The 19,055-nt window shown below is 55.5% G+C and overlaps 1 protein-coding gene and 1 long non-coding RNA gene across 3 annotated transcripts in view; one reads left to right on the plus strand and one right to left on the minus strand.

Annotated features, from left to right (window-relative positions):
- Positions 1–2,010: 2,010 nt before the first annotated feature.
- GBX2 (gastrulation brain homeobox 2) lies at positions 2,011–5,187 on the minus strand. 2 transcript variants are annotated; one of them, XM_057551874.1, is made up of 3 exons: positions 4,231–5,187; positions 3,908–3,928; positions 3,087–3,195 (listed from the first exon to the last, which is right to left on the minus strand). In XM_057551874.1, exons 1-3 carry the CDS (start codon positions 4,755–4,757, stop codon positions 3,087–3,089), a joined length of 657 nt encoding a protein of 218 aa, XP_057407857.1. In that variant the 5' UTR covers positions 4,758–5,187. The 2 variants fall into 2 exon arrangements, with proteins under 2 accessions (XP_007184959.2, XP_057407857.1); XM_007184897.2 differs by lacking the exon at positions 3,908–3,928 and having other exon boundaries at positions 2,011–3,195; positions 4,235–5,187.
- LOC103016351 (uncharacterized) overlaps positions 4,350–19,055 on the plus strand; it is a 43,892-nt gene continuing 29,186 nt past the window's right edge. The window contains exon 1 of the long non-coding RNA XR_009009121.1: positions 4,350–4,455. This is a non-coding gene — a long non-coding RNA (uncharacterized LOC103016351). The remainder of the gene's footprint in view (positions 4,456–19,055) is intronic.

Consider the following 19,055-nt stretch of genomic DNA (forward strand, 5'->3'; position numbering starts at 1 on the left):
GGGGTAGCCCCAGGCCCTCTACTGCTCCTGCTTCCAAAGGCCAAGGACCAGCGCAGCTGGGGTGGGCCTGGGAGCTTGAGCCCCGCCATGAGGCTCCCTGAAGGCACCCCCCTCCTTGCTAGGGAGCTTCACTTTCCCCCCAAGGTTTTTGAAGCCAAGGCCTTGGGCACCTCCACTCTGTGCCTCCCATCCCTACCATGGGCTTTTGGAGAAGGTGGGTGGGGGTTACACCTGTTATGGTGCAAGGGCACATGGGACGGGGGGCACGCCAGGATCTGCGGGGAGTGCCCTGCTCTCAACACCCGGGGTTCCTTCCCCAGACCCGGAGCGCCAGGTGGGGGCGTCCCCGCCGCGGAGGCCGCAGCCCCCCAGATCCTCAGGCCCGGACTCTTCGCCACCGGCCGCGGTTCTGCCAGGGGCACATATCCGGCCTGGGGATGGACAGGCCCGGGTGTGGGGGGCGGGGACGGCGTCTCCACGGGCCTCCATTGCTGCGGCGGCGGCCAGTGGCCAGTGCGGAGCTGCCGCGAGCAGATGACGCCAACGGGCGACCCGGGCGCAATCACTGGCGAGCTACCGGCGGGAGCGGCGGGGCCTTGGGGACCGTGCGCCGGGCAGGGAGCGGCCCGGGCGCTGGGTGGGGGGCAGCAAGGAGCCTCCACAGCTCTCCGCTCCCCGCAGAGCGGACTGAGGCCCTCGGAGGAACGGCCACTCAGTATCACTGTGCTCAAAATCCAAGCCCGGGCCATCTTCTGTCCCTGGAAATCTTGGGAACGCGGCGGAAATCGGTGTCTCGGTCGCGCCCGGCCCTCACCGCGCGCCTGAAGTTCGGGCTGAAACCTCGGTCCCCAATGCGCCTCCGCCGCGCAGAGATAACGGGTCGTAAGCCGTATAAATTAAGTCAATATTAGTATTGACCCACGGCGATGGATTTCGCCTTCTTGGACCGAGAACCGCGGTGAGCAAGGCGCGCGGCTGCTTCGCAAGCCGTTCCGCGGCCTCCATTCTGAAGGCTGAGGCTGGCGAAGCCGCCGGCTTCTCTTCGCTCTTCGGGCTGCTGGTTTGGTGGCCGCGCGGGCTCTGGCACCGCGCCCCTGGGTCACCCGCGGCCTGTCCGCGGCAGTCTCCGGAAGGCCTGGCCGCTCGCGTCCGGCCGGGCGCTTCGGGTCAGTAAAGGAGCTGCGCGCGGGACTGGCCGGGCTCGGGGGGCGCGGTCCGCGGTGGTCGGGGAGCGGGATTGGGAATCCGGACACGCCCCTCCCGCGCCCTGCCGGCCGCGCCCCCCACCCCGAGGAGGGGGAGGTCCCCAGCTCTCACCCCCAGCCCCGCGGACCGGCCCCCCAACTGGCCGGCGTTCCTCGGGGTGGGGCGGTGGTCGGGTCCCGCCCCGCTCCGACCCCGCCCGGAGAGGGAGGTGCCCGACCCGCGGGCGTTCACAGCCCGCCTCCGCCTCCGAGCTGAGCGCTGCCGGGAAGCCCAGCTCGGCTAGTTGGGTTTCTGCTCCTGTCGGAAGATCACGCCCGGAGGCTGATTTATGAGTGCTCGGCCCTGCCCCGCGAGCGAGCACCGCTTCTTTTCGGGTCCGGGATGTTTGTAAGGAAACGCGTTCCCTCCCCGGCTGTCGTCGATTTAGAGAATCAGGAGTTTGTGCAAAGCCACCCATACCCGCACTCACTTTCCCTCCTCCGGCGCCCACCTCCTCTGGCCAAAGTTTGCCAGCCTCCTAGGTACTGGTTAGGCTGAGCAGAGGGGAAGATGTTAGATTTCTAAGGTGAAAATTAGGTTTGCTCAAGTTGATAACCCAGTTGGAGCTCTTGCTGGCCTATTTCAAACCTGGTGAGGTGCTATGCGGCTCATGTCCGGCCAGCTTGAGGAGGCCCTGGACACGGGGTGTTCATCCAGTACTGGTCTCAGACCAGCTGCCTGGCCACACGCCGGCAGGCGGTTCCCTCTAAACAGTCAAATCTGGACAAACTTATGAGACCCAAGAATTGGTCTTTTCCCTCTCTCTCTCCTTTTTATTATTCACAAGACTGAGATTGTTTTAATGTCATAACTTATACGAAAATAAGCTACATTGAAATAAATTAAACACAACGGAGACGTGCTTCAGACATGGCTCATAGGATATGCAACCCCAGGAAAGAAAGCCAGGCAAAACCAAAGCAAAGCGAATTTCCAGGCTGCCCCAAAACGTCTGCTTTTCAGTCAACTAAAAAAGCCAGAATAGAAACAAAAATAAGTGGAGACCCCAGTGTTTGTTCTTGCATGTGATGTTTACCTTTGGAAAAGTATGGAAAAGTGGCTGCTATGCGTGGCAGGTTTACAGCAGAGGTTTTGTTCTCTTCTGGAATGTGGCTGGAGGACATTACTGGGTAGTTGGGTCCCATAACTTTCAAAATACAGCAGCTGAGATCCAGTCTATATAGATATCTAATGTACAAAGTAGGATAGTATAATAAATATTTAGTGTGTCTTCAGGTGTAGCTGTAGCCCCTTCAAAAGCAGTCTTTCACGCCTGTTTAATGAATATACTCTCAATTTGCTTGGGATGTCCGAAGATGGGGGGTGACTTTGAGTTCTGCTTCAAACACAGTGGAGTCCACCATGGAGTTCCCTCGGGCACTGTGGCTTCTCCACGGTGGTCCAGGCCCTGGCCCTCCCTGGGCCCTCAGGGTCGGGCCTGCTCCAGCTGCTGATGCTGACTTCTAATGGCGAACCTGCTGACGTGGACGGGGATGGGGACGACGATCTTGGGGTTCCTGGAGGGCTCCCCTGTCTTGGAATTGGCATTGCCGGCTTTCACCCGTTTCCACTTGGCCCGGCGGTTCTGGAACCAGATTTTCACCTGCACCTCGCTGAGTTTGAGGGCGTGCGCGATCTGTGAGCGCTCGGTCAGCGAGAGGTACTTTTTGCAGTGGAACTCCTTCTCTAGCTCGAGGAGCTGCTCGCTGGTGAAGGCAGTCCGCCGCCGCCGGTTCTTGCCCGTGGACGTGGTGCTGCCCGCGCCGCCGCCGCTCGGCGGGGTCTCCTCCAGCGCGTGGCCGGGGTCTTCCTCCTTGTGAGCCGCCTGGCCAGTCAGATTGTCATCCGAGCTGTACTCCAGATCGCTCTCCAGCGAGAAACTCTCCTCCTTGCCCTTCGGGTCGTCTTCCACCTTTGACTCGTCTTTCCCTTGCCCTCTGACAGCCCCGACTGAAAGCAAAACCAAACGGCGTTTTATTACATTTCGCACACTGGCCTTCCTTTCCCTTTCCCACCGTCACTCGGGCATTTTCCCCCCTTAGCGGATTGTCTTTCTGTGACATTAACACATTGTGATTTCCTGGCCTTTGAGGGGTAGAGAAGGGGGGGGGCGTGAGAAAGCTCAAGGGAGAGGAGGAGACAGTACAGGCGACGGCCCTTTGCCCAGAACCATCACTCAAGGGGCCACCAGGCCTCCTCTGCACCCTCCCAGCCTCCCGCAGCTTAAGGCAGAAGTAACAGGAGGCGTGAGGCCCAAGAGGGCGTCCTCTTTGTCCCCGGGGTGGGGGCTGGGTGAGGACTGAGGGGGAGTTCACGATTCATCCTGCCCGCCCACCTCCCTCCCCGCCGCCGCCGCCGCCGCCAAAATTCTGTGAACTTCAATTTCATCGCAGCCAGAGCGAGGGCACACGGAGGTGCAGATCTCAGACCATGTCGGTTTTTGAGACAGATGATGTTGGTCAAAGGGAAGTTTTGTAGCCTTAGAAGAAGTTCCCAACGGACACCCCAGCACACACATGGGGACGCACAGCCTCCTAGGAATCCGATTCTCCCAGGCAAGCAGCAAGCCCGGTAAAGGAGTTTAATAGGTCTGGACGCCCTTCGGCACCCTCCCTGCAAAGACGCGCAGCCCAACCCCCCTCCCCTAAAGGTTGAAACCTACCCGGGATCCCAGGTCACAGCGCTGGAGATGGGGGAGTGCAAGACTCGGCCAAACTCGCCAGCAGATAAATTTGCCGCTCAGAGCAGCAGCTGGCCCGGGGCTCTGAATGCGCACACCGCCCCCCCGCCCCCGAGCTTGTTGCGTGGCTCTAAATGCCCTCCGGAGGCCCCGCCGTGCAGCTCCGCTGCATCCTCCGGCTCCTCAGGCCGGGGGATCCGGGGCGCGGGGCGGGCGGGGGCTCGGCCTCACCCCTTCGGTCCCCGGGGGAAAACGGAGCTGGCGCGCCCCCGCGCCCTCCCGCCCGGGTCGCGCGCGCCGCCGACTCACCGAGCGACGCCTGCACAGCCTCGGCCGCGGAGAAGGCAAGCAGCGAGCCCTCCTTGGCCAAGAAGCCTTTGCCGTCCTCCGCGTCGGCTTGCAGCGCCTCCGCCTTGTCGAAGTTGCCACCGCCAGGCAGCGGCTGCGGCGCGAACTTCCGGGCAGCCGCCGCCTCCTGGTGCTGGGGAGACGCGGAGAAGCCGCCGGGCAGCGTGGCCATGAGCGTGGAGGTGAGCGCCATGCCCTGCGCCAAGCTGGAGCAGAAGCTGGTGGGCAGGCTGGGGATCTGGTGGTGAGGGTGCGCGGGCGGCAGCGCCGGCTGCAGCGCGGCCTGGGGCAGCGCGGGCGGCGGCGGCGGCGGCGGCGGCAGCACCACCGGCCGGTAGGGCATGAACATAGGGTAGCCAGTGTAGACGAAATGGCCGGGGCTGGGCTGCGGCGGGCTGCCGATCAGCGAGTCTATGCTGAAGGCGGTACTACTCCCCAGCGGGCGCTGCATCATCATCAGCGACGGCGGGAACGCTGCGCTCATAGACGCGCTCGGGGGAGGCCCGCGAGAGGCGAAAAGTCCCCGCGCCGCGCCGCCACCGGGAAGCCCGCCGGGCGCCGGGAGCACAGCTTGGTGCACCGGGCAGGGGCCGAGCGGGACCCGGAGAGCAGATACCCCTCAGTCCTGGGCCCGCTGCATGCCTGGCGGGAGCGGGTGCGGGCGGTGCGCAGGTGAGGCCGTGCGCCCCGGAGTGGAGCGGGCGCCCGGGCCCCGCGGGGCTCTCTGGAGCTGCCGCCCGCCGTTTGCCCGTCGGAGCCCGCGCGCGTCGCTTCCGCGGCCCTCGGCCCGGGCTCGCAGCCGTCTGCGCGTCCGTCTGTCTGGCTGGCTGTCGGTCGCCTCCTGCGGGCCGCTGGGGAGCGCGCGAAGCTGGCGCACTTGTCTTCGGCGGGCGCCACCAGCACCTTTAAATCGCGCTCCTCTTTCTCATTCACATTTTGCCTGCTGCCGGGCCGGGCTCCCCTCACGTGGGGCCGGGAGCCGCCGCCTATTGGCTGCGCCAGGAGTGGGCGGGGCGAAGGTGGGGCTCCGCCCGTTCCACCAGGGCTGGCCGAGAGCAGGCAGTGGACGCCACGAGCGCAGCGCGCGGCCCGGAGAGCCGGAGCTTGTGCGCCTGGCCCGCGCCGCACAAACTTGAAAGGGGCCACTGGCACCTCCTAGGCTCGAAACTCGGGGCTCGGCAGCCTCAACGAGGCCGCCTCCGAGGGCGGCTTTCGGGGCTAGCGACGGCCGCGTCTAAACCGCGGGCGTTTTGTTTCTTTGGTATGTGCTTTGGAACAAACCTGCTGGGTGCTGCTGCTGCTCCCGGGGTCCGGGCGAGGTTCCCGGAGTTGAGGGCAAGGTCCTGCCCCTCCAGGTCCGCCCCTAGGGCGCCGGCCGGGAGCTAGCAGCCCCTGCCCGCCGCGGGGAACCCGCCGGGCTGCTCGAGGCGCCCCCGCGTTCCCGGCGGCGCGGGGAGGCTGCTGATGCCCCCATCCCGAGCTGGGCCCTCCAGTGAGCGATCCCTTCTCATTTTTCATGACATTCTTAATCATCGCACCTATTTACACACTTGGCCTGCGCGCACCAAAATAACAGCCACGATAATTATGATAATAAAGCGAGTCCTTTATCTGCTCCATCCTCGGGGAGGAAGGGGGGAGTTGCCGTGCCTCCAGTTTGTATAACGTGAGATGATCCTGATGAAAGCTTTATGATGTTTGCGCAAATAAAAGCTGCGTTTTGTAAATAGGCGCTAATTAAGCACGTTGAGAACGGAGGGAGCGCTCACCCCGGCGCCGCCGCCAGGTTTCCAGCGCGAGGACTCGAGGGTGCGCGGTTCCCCTTTGCCTACTGCAGGATGCAGCCGATTCCCTCAAGATGTTTCCCCTGTCTCGACAATGGTAAAAACCCAGAATTTGGGAGTAAGGGAATTGGCGGGGTTGGGGTGGGTGTTAGGAATGTTCTTATCCCCTTCACCATGATAAAAACAAAACTTTCAGCTCTTGTATTCCTTTTAAAAATGGAATCCTTTCGTGGCAAGGGCAGACCGTGCCAAGCGCGCCAGCGCGCGCGGGGCTTCCACGCGCCTCCAGGGCCTCGGCTCCAACTTCCCGGGTCTAGACGTTCGCCCGGAACGGCCGACAAGCACCGGACTGGGGAGGAGAGGAGAGAAGAGCACTGTTACGCCGGTCATTAAAAATCAGCTCACGCCAAGGAGCTAGTGGTTGGGGAGTTGGCCCGTGTTGGACGTGTGCTATGTATCACTTACAAGCACATTTAATTGGAAGATAAAGATAAATCGATCTTTATGAATTTATCGACCTGATTCTTTGAAGCTCTTCTTTCTCGCTCTTCTTCTTTCTCTTAACCCGAAGGCCCCCTGGGGGACGTCTTAATCCTGGACCACCTCCTCAGCCGGGAGTCTGGCCGGGGACGCATTGCCCACCCAACGGGCCCTGGAGGAGCGAGGGGAGGGTGCATCCTCGGCGCCCCGGAGGGCTGAGAAAACTCGCTTTCCCCGCCGCCAGCCGCCCTCCCTCTCCTCGCCTCCTCCCCCCGCACCCCCACCAGGACAAAGACGTCTCCAGCGCGTTTCCCCACTCCAGGCCGCAGTAATAGATGGCTCCGGCCGCAGGCGGTTTGAAAGGAATTCATTAGGACGCTGCCTGTATTGCCTCCACTCCCTTCACGCCCAGACCCCGAGGTGGCTTAGGCGGCGAGAGGGGAAATGAATTCCCGTTGGGATCCACGGGGAAGGAGGCGTCTGTGGGCTCTGTAAGCGCTATCCCTCTTTCTCCACTCCTGCAAAAGAAGCACAAGAAGAAAAGGAAAAGAAAAAAAAAAATCGAAGCCCAGGGCAAAAGTCTGGTTTCTTTATGAGCATAATAAATACTCCCTCTCATTATGAGATAGTTACAGTCACACCGTCTTGGGCAGGGTTACCTTGTTTTTTGAATAATAAAGAAAAAAAGCGCTCGACTGCTTGATTTACGTTGATACAGCCGGGTCCCTTCGCTGCTTGACACTGGCATGTCTGTGTAAGCTGTTACTCATTTTACCCAAGCAGATTTGCCATCCACTTTGCTATTTGGGCGTAAAAATGTTGTTCTAGGGACTTCCGTCCCCTGATTACCCTCCAAGGGACAGAGGTTCCTTTGATTATTTTGGTGATAATTCCACATTTAAAGTTCAGCAAGAAGACTGAGGTCCACTGAATTATAGGTACACTTGAAATAATTTGATGGCATATTATTTGCACCCATAAACTGCCGTGGAAAGTATTGACTACAGGGGTTATAGTACTAATTTGCTTTTATTAGTGAGTTAAGAGAATTCTCATCAATATGAATTTTATTTACTAGTGTGCTTTTTCTCGAATGCAGTGCAGTCATATTTTCTCATATAATGCTTAACTGCTTAGAAAACGACTGTTCGCGTCATAAAAGGATCCTTGTGTTTCGCCGTGATTAACAAGATTCATTCGGGGCACCTGAGCTACCTACAAGCGTTCAGAGCGAGGGGACAGTGGATAATAAAAGCCTTTAGAGTTTTTCCACTGCTTCTCGGAGAGATTTCTGGGCAGCGAGAGACAGGTACATCGCTTATCCATCCTTCGGATTCCGACCTGCCTAGCTCGAAACTCCCTCCAACTGTAGAGCTCTCGGTGATTCAGCTCGGCCCAGGCTGCGCGGGAAAACCAGCCGGCACAGACCTTTGCAAATTTGCCTTAGGTGTCCCCTGTCCCCTCCCTCCGAGAAGGAAGAGCGAAGGACGCACCCGAAGGGAGACCTTGCGTCCTCCAACTCCAGTTAACTTCTGCGAACTTTTTTTCCCCCGGGGAAACTCCAGTCGGGATGAAGTTGGCCCAGCCCCTGGACACTTTCCTCGGCCGGTGCCAAGCTGGTGTCAAGACCGTATTAGGCCACTTAAAACATCAGACGTCAGTAAATGTGATGGTAATTAAGTTGTCGCCACGCTTCGGGGCTGTCCCAGTCAGCTTTTGCATGCAGGTGTATGGAGGCTGAGTGTAAAATGCTCGATGCACAAGTAAATGAATATTCATGCAGCAAACTTGTGTTGGCCTGTCGAGTCCAGCCCGGAGAAGGAAGAACCGCGAACCGTGCGCTTGCACGATGCCGCCAGGGTCGAGGTCCCAGGTGGTCGTGGAGAGAAGGCAGCGTGGGAGCCCCAGGTCTCCGTGGGTGTGGAGAAACCCGCGGGCTTGGCTGGCCGGGTGCTCCGGCCCGCCGCCCAGTCCCAGGCTACAGGCCGGTTTCTCGGGCAACCATGTTGTTTTTATTTATAGGGACTTTGAGTGGCCTGATCATTAGGTCATTGCCGCAGCTCTTGCTCCTGGCAATAGTTGGGAAATAGCTTGGGATGGGTTTTATTTATGGAAGGGCAATTGGGATTCACACCCAGCTAACCCAGAACAGTCCCTCCCAAGCCCAAGACGCACTTACAAAGGGGTGCTTGTGTAAAATTCCCCATCAGACACACCAATTTGCAAGTAGCAGAAAGCATTGAAGCCTCATCTTTTTTAACTATTTTATTCAGCCATTTTTTTTTTTTAAATCTGAAAGCCCAAAATAGACTCCATGTGGTTCTAAGTGAAGTCAGCCCTTGGCTGGCTTTGAAATAGCTCCTGCAATTATGTAAAAGAGCCATTCACCAACAGAACGGAATTAAAAGGGATCTCGCCCGCTTCCCTTTCATTGCCAACCTCTCATGTTTGGCTTTTCAAAGCACTTCCAACACGATGTCTTTCTCCAGGACAAAAGGCAGAACAAAAAAAGTCCCCAAACTTGTAAATTGAACGTCAAGGGAACTTTAAACAATTTAAAGCCCATAAATAATGATAAAGGGGACTGGCAAAAAAGGCAAACCCATTCAATTAATAGAGTTTCCCAAGCAAAGATCAAGTGGTTTATAAAATAAAAGTCTTTGGTTTCATTATTCTGCTCCTTGGCCGTGCAGAAAGCAGGACCAGGGGGGTTTTCTAAAGCGCCCTGAAGAAGAAACACTTTGCAGCACCGTGTGTGCTGCGACATTCTTCTGTAGAAAGTTTTGCTTTTTGTCGCCCACCCTCAAAATAGCAGAAACAAAACCGCAAACCAGAAACGTGAAGAGTTTTTTTTTTTTTTTTTTTTGCATTTCCTTGGAGAAGTTGGAAATTGTTCCCCGCAGGACTGCAGTCGGGGAAACGTGACCCTCACACCTGCGGTGCCCTCCCCACCCCAGCGCGGAGGAACGGGCGGAGCCACGGCCGCGTGGCCCGCGAGCCGAGCCCTGTTGGGATCTGGGGACCAGGGCGGGGAGGTACTGCACCTCCCGGGAGCCGCGAGACTGCGGGCGCGGACGCGCCGACGGCGCACCCAGACGCCAGCTGCGAGCGCGTGGAGCTCGAGGTTCCCCCGCACCCCACGCGGGCCTCGGCTCCAGAGCCGGGGTCCAGGCGTCCAAGGGCGCAGGCAGGGGTCCTAGTTCCTTTTCAGAATAGCCCCGGAGCTTGGAGTGGGGAGTTCGTGACCACTGGGGGTATTGGATCGCCTGACACCTTCGTCCTGGAAGCCCCGCGCCCGCGCTCACCACGCATCTCCCCGGGAGCACCCAGCCCCGGCAAAGCGGATCCTCAGCGGGGACTGAGCCCGTCCACCCCGGAGCTCCCAGGCTGGGAGGAAGAAGCATCGGGCGGAGGCCAGGCCGGGAGCCGGCCCGAGGGCTGTAGTTGCGGGGCCGAGGCCTCGGGCGAGGGCCTGGCCGCCGGGGGAGTAGCGCCCGCATCCTTCCCGCGGGGCTGGCTCGGGCCGCGCGTCTGGGCGGCCGCGCGAGTTCACGAACCGCAGGCCCGGGAGCGCCGGGAGGGAGGCGCAGGCCGCGCGGCACTTCTCACCTGCCTTTATCTCTACGCATCTGCCCCCTCGGATTCCCGCGGCCCCACCTTTCGGGGACTTCAAACGCGCCCCGCTACCCGGCGCCCGACTTTCATCTCCCCGCACAGCGGGCATTGTTTGCGGGACTTCACAGAGATGCTAATCCCGGGGCCGCGTAAACGGCGGCCCGGGAGGCGGGCAGAGGGCACCGAGGGGTGAGGGGGTGCGCCAAGCCTGAGCCGGGGGCCTTGGGAACCGCCGTACTGGCAACCCTCCTGGAACGCCCGGGTCAGCTACTGTCCCCCCTCGTCCCATCCCGCCCGCCTTATCCGGAAGGCGCCGGACACACTGTGACGGTCCGGGGCCGGACACAGCCGGCGTCCAGTGGATGCGGAAGTAGGAAGCGACCGATGGCCGGGGCTCAGCAGTGCGCCCTCCCAGCTTCCAGCTCTCGGGAGGAGACCGCGTGGCCCGGGAGAGCCCGCCAAGGGACTCAGGCTGGAGCCTCTGGCGACTCCTGGGCCCTCGCAAACCACGGCCCCAGCAGCCACCCCTCGATGGCCCCGACCCCCTGCAGGGGTGTTGTCTGTTAAAGAGGACGAGGTTTACCTAGAGTTCATCCATTTAACCCTTTGGAAACCACACTGGAGGAAGCGAGAGAGTGTCGGATCAACTGCCACCACAATCAAGGGCGCAGCTCCGACTTCAGCTTCTACAGGGACCGATAAAAAGCAGAGGTGCTCCCAGGCGGAACTGCGTTTCTCCTTTCTCCTGAGATGCTTGCAAAGCAGGGCCCGGATTTCCTCTGGTTACTGCCCCCTCCGATTAAGAAATTGTGAGCCAGAAAGGCTGTCACCGGACAGGGCAGGGCACTGGGTGTAAACAGAGGGGAGAGATGTTGGCTAAATGTGGAGGGAGAATTGGGACGGCCTCTGTTCCTCCTAACGAATCCCTCCCGTGGATTTCTGGGGGAAAGGTCATCGTAAAAAGTTCGCTTATCAATAAGCTCATCTGGGAACCTCAAGGGTAGGTATGTCTGTAACTGACCAACCCAGCTCCACGAGGTTTTCCCAGAGGACGGCTCTGACTCTCAGGGGAGGATTGACTTAAATGACAGATGTTTCCCATGGGAGGACAGGAGCTGGTGTGGGCTGATGGAGGTGGGGAGAGAGCCGTTCTATTATAATCAACCATTAAATGGAACTAACTGTAGATGTGGAAGCCACTTGAAAAGGTAACCAGGAACATTTCACTTATAATAGGGCACCCAACTTACAGAAGCATGGAAGAGAAGAGTGCTTACCCCCAAACCACTGGGGTGGACCCATTCCACATTGGAGGAAAATTCCAGTGTAGATCTTTGACTTCTTGTATGAGGGGCTTGAAAGCCACCAAGAACCAGAGCCCATGCAAAGGACGGTCAGTAGAGGCTGGCCACAGGACTCAACTCCCCCTTCCTCGACACTCAGACTCCTTGAGCCCTCACCTCCCCAGGCTTCTTTGCTCACTGACCTGAGGGTGGGTGTAAGTCATGGGCCACAAGGGGGTGAGCCAGCTTTCTGGGCATCTGTGTTTGCCAAGCTGGGACAATCCACACTGTTCCCTGGTTCGATCATACACACCCACTGTCCTCATTGCTCCTCGTCACTGCCTGAGAAGGTTGGAATTGTACCAGGAGGAGGGAATCCTTGTTTGTAGGTCTCTAAACAAACCTCTAAAACCTGCCGCCTCATGTCCCCCTATATACAACCCCTCCTTGGTGGTGACTGCAGAAATAATTGGAAATGCTGATCTCCTAGGCCTCCGAAGCAAAAGAATTTCTTTGAATTTCCTCCATTTATCATCTGAAAATATACAGAAGGCTCAATTTGCATAAGTTTGCTACCAACAATTGTATCTCCCTTGTGGGTGCAGCCTGAAGTCCCCAAACTTTAGAGAAAGAAGGAACCAAGAACCAGGATAGAGAGCAGAACTTAATACCGCCCCTCCCCATGTGTTTTCATTTAGGGACCAACCTGCTTGAGCATATGCAACCAGACAGGGAAATGAGGGAATGAGGAGCGCAGTTCTTCGAGACACAGTGGGAAAAACCCAGAAAACTTTAGAATGCTGTCCCCACACCTCCCTAGGGGACATTTCTGGGTTTTGTAGGAAATGAAAATATTTTGCACGGGCCATGGTGCCCCTTGTGTGTGTGGGTTTGTTGAGAGAGTGTTTTGTTTTGTTTCTGAGCGACGAGCAGAGCATTAAAGAAAGGCTGCTCATGTCTCGGTATCTAGTCTTTATTCTGCACGATGACACCCCTGGGAGGGGAGGTTATTCTCATAGCTCCTTCACACCCATGTACTGAGGTGAGCTGTCCTGAGGTGATTTCCACCTGCAGGGGACATTGCCACTGACACCAGCAGAGGGGCTCCGAGGCTGCTTCTGAAGGCTCCCTTGGGTGTCCCTTGCCTGCTCTGACCAGGCCACAGCAGAGCAGCCAGAGACCCCATAGCAGGACAGTCACAGACCCCATAGCAGGGCAGAGGCGAAGGCTCAGTGAGTGGGCTCCTTCAGGCCGTCTGCCCCTCAGCTCTCCTCCTGAGCATATGAGGCTACCTCATCTCTTTTTTTTTTTTTAAATTTTTTATTTATTTATTTATGGCTGTGTTGGGTCTTCGTTTCTGTGCGAGGGCTTTCTCCAGTTGCGGCAAGCGGGGGCCACTCTTCATCGCGGTGCGCGGGCCTCTCACCATCGCGGCCTCTCTTGTTGCAGAGCACAGGCTCCAGACGCACAGGCTCAGTAATTGTGGCTCACGGGCCCATTTGCTCCGCGGCATGTGGGATCTTCCCGGACCAGGGCTCGAACCCGTATCCCCTGCATTGGCAGGCAGACTCTCAACCACTGCGCCACCAGGGAAGCCCCCATCTCTTGGTTGTTGTAATTTTCCCTCTGTCCTCAAGTTTCTCTCAGGCCCACTTAAACTGCAAACAAAATGAAACAAGAAAACCCCAAAAGACTTAAGAGATGAGAGACTTCTTAAAGTTCAACTTCAGTCTTACCCCCAAACCCTTAAAATTCTGTTCGTTCAGTATATTGTAAGTTATTTGGAAACTTATACTTTAAAATGTAAAGAAATGGATAATTTACTGTGGAAGCAAATTTCACATTGACATTTTAATTTTAATAATCTAACAAGGTTATTTAATATCTGTAAACAGAAGTCAAATAAGTGTTATATATTAATAAATTAATGAGAAAATGGCAGGAAACAGTTTTATTTAAGACTTTGAAATTTCAAAAATATTAGTGTGAAAAGCACCTTGGGTGTGTGGAGCGCTCGGCGATCTAGAGTGCCGCCTATGTGTCATGCGGATAATGGCATCTGCTTTAGGGCCTGTTTCGGCTCTGCGGTTCCAAGGGGACCGAAGTGGGCTCCCCTTCTGCGCAATTAGAAGGGCCGGGGAGTCTACCTTTTTCATGTCTGCAACTGCACAAGAAAAAGTCCCAATTTCTTTTCATTATAAACATCTAGGCTACAAGAGAAGGCTTTGTCACAAATGAGGGGGTAAAAATCAGACTTGCATGATTGCGCAAGGCCTTAAGATATACGATCAGATTTTGGACGTGATCATAGAAAACCCACATCGTCTCTCTTTAAAATCCATGTAAAGTTCTCCTAGTTCTTTGATTCCTCCTGAGCAGGGCCTAGAAGCGGAAAGGATAAGAAACCCTCTGACACCTGGGCCTGAGGGGCCTGGGTGCACCGCTGAGTTCACCCCGGCCTCAGTTTTTCCATCCGCGTAATGGGCGGGAATGCCGGCTCTGTCTCATCAGCGGCCTGACTGCATTCCTAAAACGCAGATAATTAACAGATTGCTTATGTCACGGGTGGTCTGAACTAGATCGCGTAGCACGCGGTGGCAGGGCGCCTGGCCCGGAGCGAATGCTCGGGAGGGTCTCTAAATTGCAAGCACGCCCGCCAGCCCCGGAGCGCTGCAGGTGCTGGGTGGACGCGGGGAAGCCAGGGCGGCAAGCCTGTGCGCTCAGAGCGAGAGTATCAATTTGAGGCAGCCTCTGATCTCAAGACTCTTGAGCACTGAAAACAAAGCACCGGCCACCAATGAATCAGGATGCAGGCCAGTACTTAACGACACACGAGGCCTCCCCCGGGAGGAGAGAGGTCCCAAAGCGCCACCCCTGCGTCGGCACAGCTTGCCTCCGACAGTCGCCGGCCCCGGAGCGTCCCTCTGCAGTCGGCCCTCATCACCAAGTTTAGCATTAGAAGGGCGCTAGGCACTGCCTGCCCAGGGAGATGACTTCTCTGTCATTTCAGATTATTTTACTTTAAATAGAATATCTGTAAACTGTGTTCATGTGCTAAACGAACAAAGCTCAAATACACTCCTCTTTGGGGAGGGGGTGGGCAACCCGAACACTTTGGCGTCTTGCTTCCCCCCAAACTCCATCTTCCCAGGGCCCCCATCCCGATCCCACCGCTGGAGTTTCGAACCCCGTGGGGACGCTGCGGGTGGACGAAGCTGGGGGGCGGGACGCGAGCTGCCAGCCAAGGACCAAGGGCTGACCCGTCCTCTCCGCTCGGCAGCACTCCATTCTCGCTGCAGGACCCTGGCTCGACGGCGCCCCCTGCGGGCCTCGGTCGGGATCGGCCCCTCGGAGCCGGGGAGCCGGGCTGGAGGGTCGCCGCGTCAAGGTCCCCGCCGGGACTATTCCCTCGCACTCCCAGACTTCCGTTCTCTGAGCAGCCGGGCCTGATCTCGTTTCAGGTGTGGGGGGCGATTTTTACCGCACCCCCGGCTTGCTTTTTTTATGGAAAGGGGCAAACATCTCCAGTTTTAATGTGGCCCAATTATCTCTTTGGCACGACTTAAAATGTCTCTCTTTAATTCATTTCAATCTAGTAAATATGCTTCGGCAAGTAGCTAATTTCTTAGGGCTGTCTTCGCCTCGTCGTTTGCATATAAAGCGCGTCGGAAGTCGGCCCCATCTCCCCGTGCACGGGTCACAGGCAGCTGGGCCGCCCCCTGGGGGGCGGGGGTTGCCTGAGTTCGGCCCGGGAAGTCGCAGGCAGTGGTCAGCGATAGGGCCGGGAGCCGGCGGGGCGGGGCACCGGGGCGGGGAAGGGGACAGGCCCCCTCCCCTGGCCCCCCGCTGCACCGCCCCGAGCCCCCTCCACTCTTATCTCCGGGAGGGGGCGCCCCTTGGTTGCCACGTGGGCGCGAGGGTCGGGGGCGCATTTATCCCCAAGTGCGTTTATTAAATCGCGTCTGGAGATAGATGAACGCGGATACGGGGGCGGATATCGCAGCGCTCAGTTGAGCAATCTTCTGGCTTTAAATTCCGAGTAAAAGTCTCAAATATTCCCGGGTCAGGGGGGCACTGTCTCATTAAAACCACTCTCGTCCTGAAACTGCAATGCAGACATTAAAGTGCAGTATTTTTCAATTAGAGCTGACGAATTCAATCAAAATTCCATAGATTAGGATGAAATGAGGCATGGGTCATTTACAGGGGAATTTAATTGCCGAGCCATTAGACAAATAGTATATTTGCCATTCCCGCGTTATCCATCATTTTCGACATCAATACCGGGGCCGCATCTCCCCGTCCCGCAGCCGCCCGGCGTCGGCTGTAAACACTCCCTTCCCTGTATCTTCTGATTATATCTGATTTCATTTAGGGCCATGGGGGATTATAAATGTTCACGCAATCAAGTTCATTAGGACTTCAAATCGCATTTCTGATTGGGATCGCTCTGCCGCTGTCCTCGGTGCGCCTTTCAAACCCCAGGACGAGGCTTTCAAAAACATCTTTTTGAATTTAAAGCTTCACATCCTTTTGTCTTCCGACGCCCCCTCCCGCCTCCCCCCGGGCGGCCTTGCGCTCCTCTGGCCTCCTTTGCGGGGGAGCAGCCCTGAGCCCCGTCGCCCTGGGAGCGGGGCTGGACCCTCACACACCCAGGCTCGCCTGGAGGGGGGGGCACGGCGGACTGGCCTAGCAGGTCTTCCCCCCCCCCAATTAGATCCCCCTCCAGGCCCACCCGGAGAACCTCCCCCGCGCGGCCACAGGGCACTCAGGATCCGGAGACCTGGGCCGGGCGCGGGAGGACCCGCCCCGCGTGTTAGCGGATCGCGGGTGGGTGCGGACCCCCAATCCCTTACCCCCGGCCCCGCGCCGCAGGTTGTAAGTGGAGCTCCGGGCGTATCTGAGTCACGCGGCCGTAGGCCCGTGGGCAGCTACTGGGCCCGACCCTAGGACCCTGAGGACCGACACCCGGAACCCCTCTCGGGCTGGGGTTTTTCACTCCAGAGACTCGGGTTGGGGCCGTAGCCTGCGGAGCAATTCTCCCTCCTTATTAGTAAACCCAGGAAACAAAGGAACCGACTCTTCCGGGGAGAGCTCTCGACAAGAAAGGCTCAGGATATCCCTTCCAGCGCAGTTGAAAAATAATAGCGTAATATTAACTGCTTCCCATAAAAATATACTTTCACAGAGATACAGTTACAGGAAGAAAACCCTCATTTTACCCCCGTACTTTGTTCTCCTCGCTGTTAGCTGCCTCAGTAATTTAATTGGAATGAAACGTGAGAAATGTGTCATTTTTGAAGAATTTATGCATCACTTCCTAGAAATCTCATTGTGTTAACTAGGAGCCCACTGCGTTCTGTTTAGAACCCATAATCACATTTTTATGTGTCTGTACTAGGAGTTAATGTGACCTCCTGTTTTTAGCAGATAAAAAAATGTTCTTTTTCCATAACATCTGCATCAAACTCCAGCTTGCACAAAGTACTAGAAAATCCTGTTTCCCCAATGTTTCCCCAACTTACCAACTTTTTTCAGAGCAGGGAAAAGATATGTGAATGGGAAAAGTGCCTACCAAATGAATAATTACACACCGAATTAAAACCCTGCATTAAACATAGTCGACAGCAAACACTGCATTCTCAATCATGTTTATTGCTTACAAATTGCATTACAAAGAAATCTACTCTTTTTATTGGAGTGATTAAGCAGAGTGTTAGGACTGCAGAAAAACCATTCTGGAAGATTAGATGAAGGCTGAAAACCCAGCTAGTTACATTGCAATGGTGAATGTATAATTTTGTTAAAGAACACGTTGAACACATAAATGAGGATTGGGCTGTCATTATGGCATCATAAAAGAGTCAACTTAAAATTATATTTATTTATAAACACATTGCCTGTAAAACGTGCATACTTAATACAAAGGAAGTAGGCAAACCCATAATCAATATTTTAATTACGGATTTTTAAAATTATAGCAACATAATTCTATATGATATGTCACGATTCTATAGTTTTCCTATACTCTTCTCCCCTTTATCATGTGAGCTAAAATCTTGTTTTCTTCTGATTCTGGGGAGAGCCGGTCGGTGGGCCGCGTAAGACCGTTTGCTTATGGCGCCACCTGCAGGACTCCATGAAAATAAGTTTCAACGCTGGAATCCTCCCGCTGGGCTCTAGGAATTGACCTCATTCAGGCTTATTTTTTAGCAATTTAATGAGATTAATTTTTGTTTTAAATCAGACCGATACTGACAATTTCAAGACAAACCCTGGAGTTTGAAAAGCCGACTGAAAGCCAAAAATAAGACGTGACCTTGATCCTAGTTGAAACTTTGGGACCCCTGAATATCCCAAGTGCACATAGAAAATTTGACTAAGGAATAATTTATTCTTGAAATAATGGAATAAAAGATGCAATATTCCTGGTTTATCACTTGGTCCTTGGGCAGCTCTTAAAAGATGACAAGCACTTGGCAAGCTAATAACATCCGCAATTGCGGCGATTAAGCTCTCTCTCAGATGTCTGCGTCAGGACCCGTCACTGGAGCAGACCCGCTCATTCTCCAAGCCTGTATTTTATACCGTTTTTGTACCGGGTTAAGTGTTCTTTGCAAAAGTTCAACAGCCTGCCCCATCAACATGAAAACGTAAGGGTTATTTCGGAGACGGAAGCTGTGGTGATTATATACAGTTACTGGGATTAGCAAATGCTTCCTAAAGAGTCAGTGGTTTTGATTTTCTTCCAAACATGCGGAATGGATGATTGTCATGTAACTTAAAATTAAATGGATTTAAAGTACACTAATAAGAGAAGCCCAATACCGCCTTCAGAATTTGAAACATGACACATCGCGCCATGCCATGTCCGTGCCCTGCCTGCCTGTGGGCTGTGGGTTGTGTCTGGCCATCTAGCTGTGCTGTGGACATCGCATCGTGTCCAGGGTATGGTCGGGATGGAAAGGGGTGAAACTTCTCAGGACCATTGTTGGCAGAGAACCTCATGTGTGTATTTTTGAATTCTCCGTGGTCCGATGACAGTGTATAGTCAAAGATACTCAAAGTTTGAGGGAAAATATTCCTCTGCTATCTTTTTCCTTTTTAGTGGAAACATCATCTACTCTGTTATTACCTTCTGAATTTTGAACCATGTGAATGCATCATTAAACACTAAATTTAAAAAGTTTAGGTCTTACGGAATTGAGTTTATGTAATATACTCAGAGAGAAAAATAATGATGTTTAATATGAGCTGTTTAAGAATGGAAAACACTTTTACCCTTTAATAAAATAAATACCAGGGTGGGCTTCCCTGGTGGCGCAGTGGTTGAGAATCCGCCTGCCAATGCAAGGGACACAGGTTCGATCCCTGGTCTGGGAGGATCCCACATGCCACGGAGCAACTAGGCCCGTGAGCCACAATTACTGAGCCTGCGCATCTGGAGCCTGTGCTCCGCAACAAGAGAGGCCACGATAGTGAGAGGCCCGCGCACCGCGATGAAGAGTGGCCCCCGCTTGCCACAACTAGAGAAAGCCCTCGCACAGAAACGAAGACCCAACACAGCCATAAATAAATAAATAAATAAATAAATAATAAATATAAAAAAAAAAAAAAAAA

This window comes from Balaenoptera acutorostrata, chromosome 8, assembly GCF_949987535.1.
Source record: "Balaenoptera acutorostrata chromosome 8, mBalAcu1.1, whole genome shotgun sequence".
In the NCBI taxonomy this organism is placed as follows: Eukaryota; Metazoa; Chordata; class Mammalia; order Artiodactyla; family Balaenopteridae; genus Balaenoptera; species Balaenoptera acutorostrata.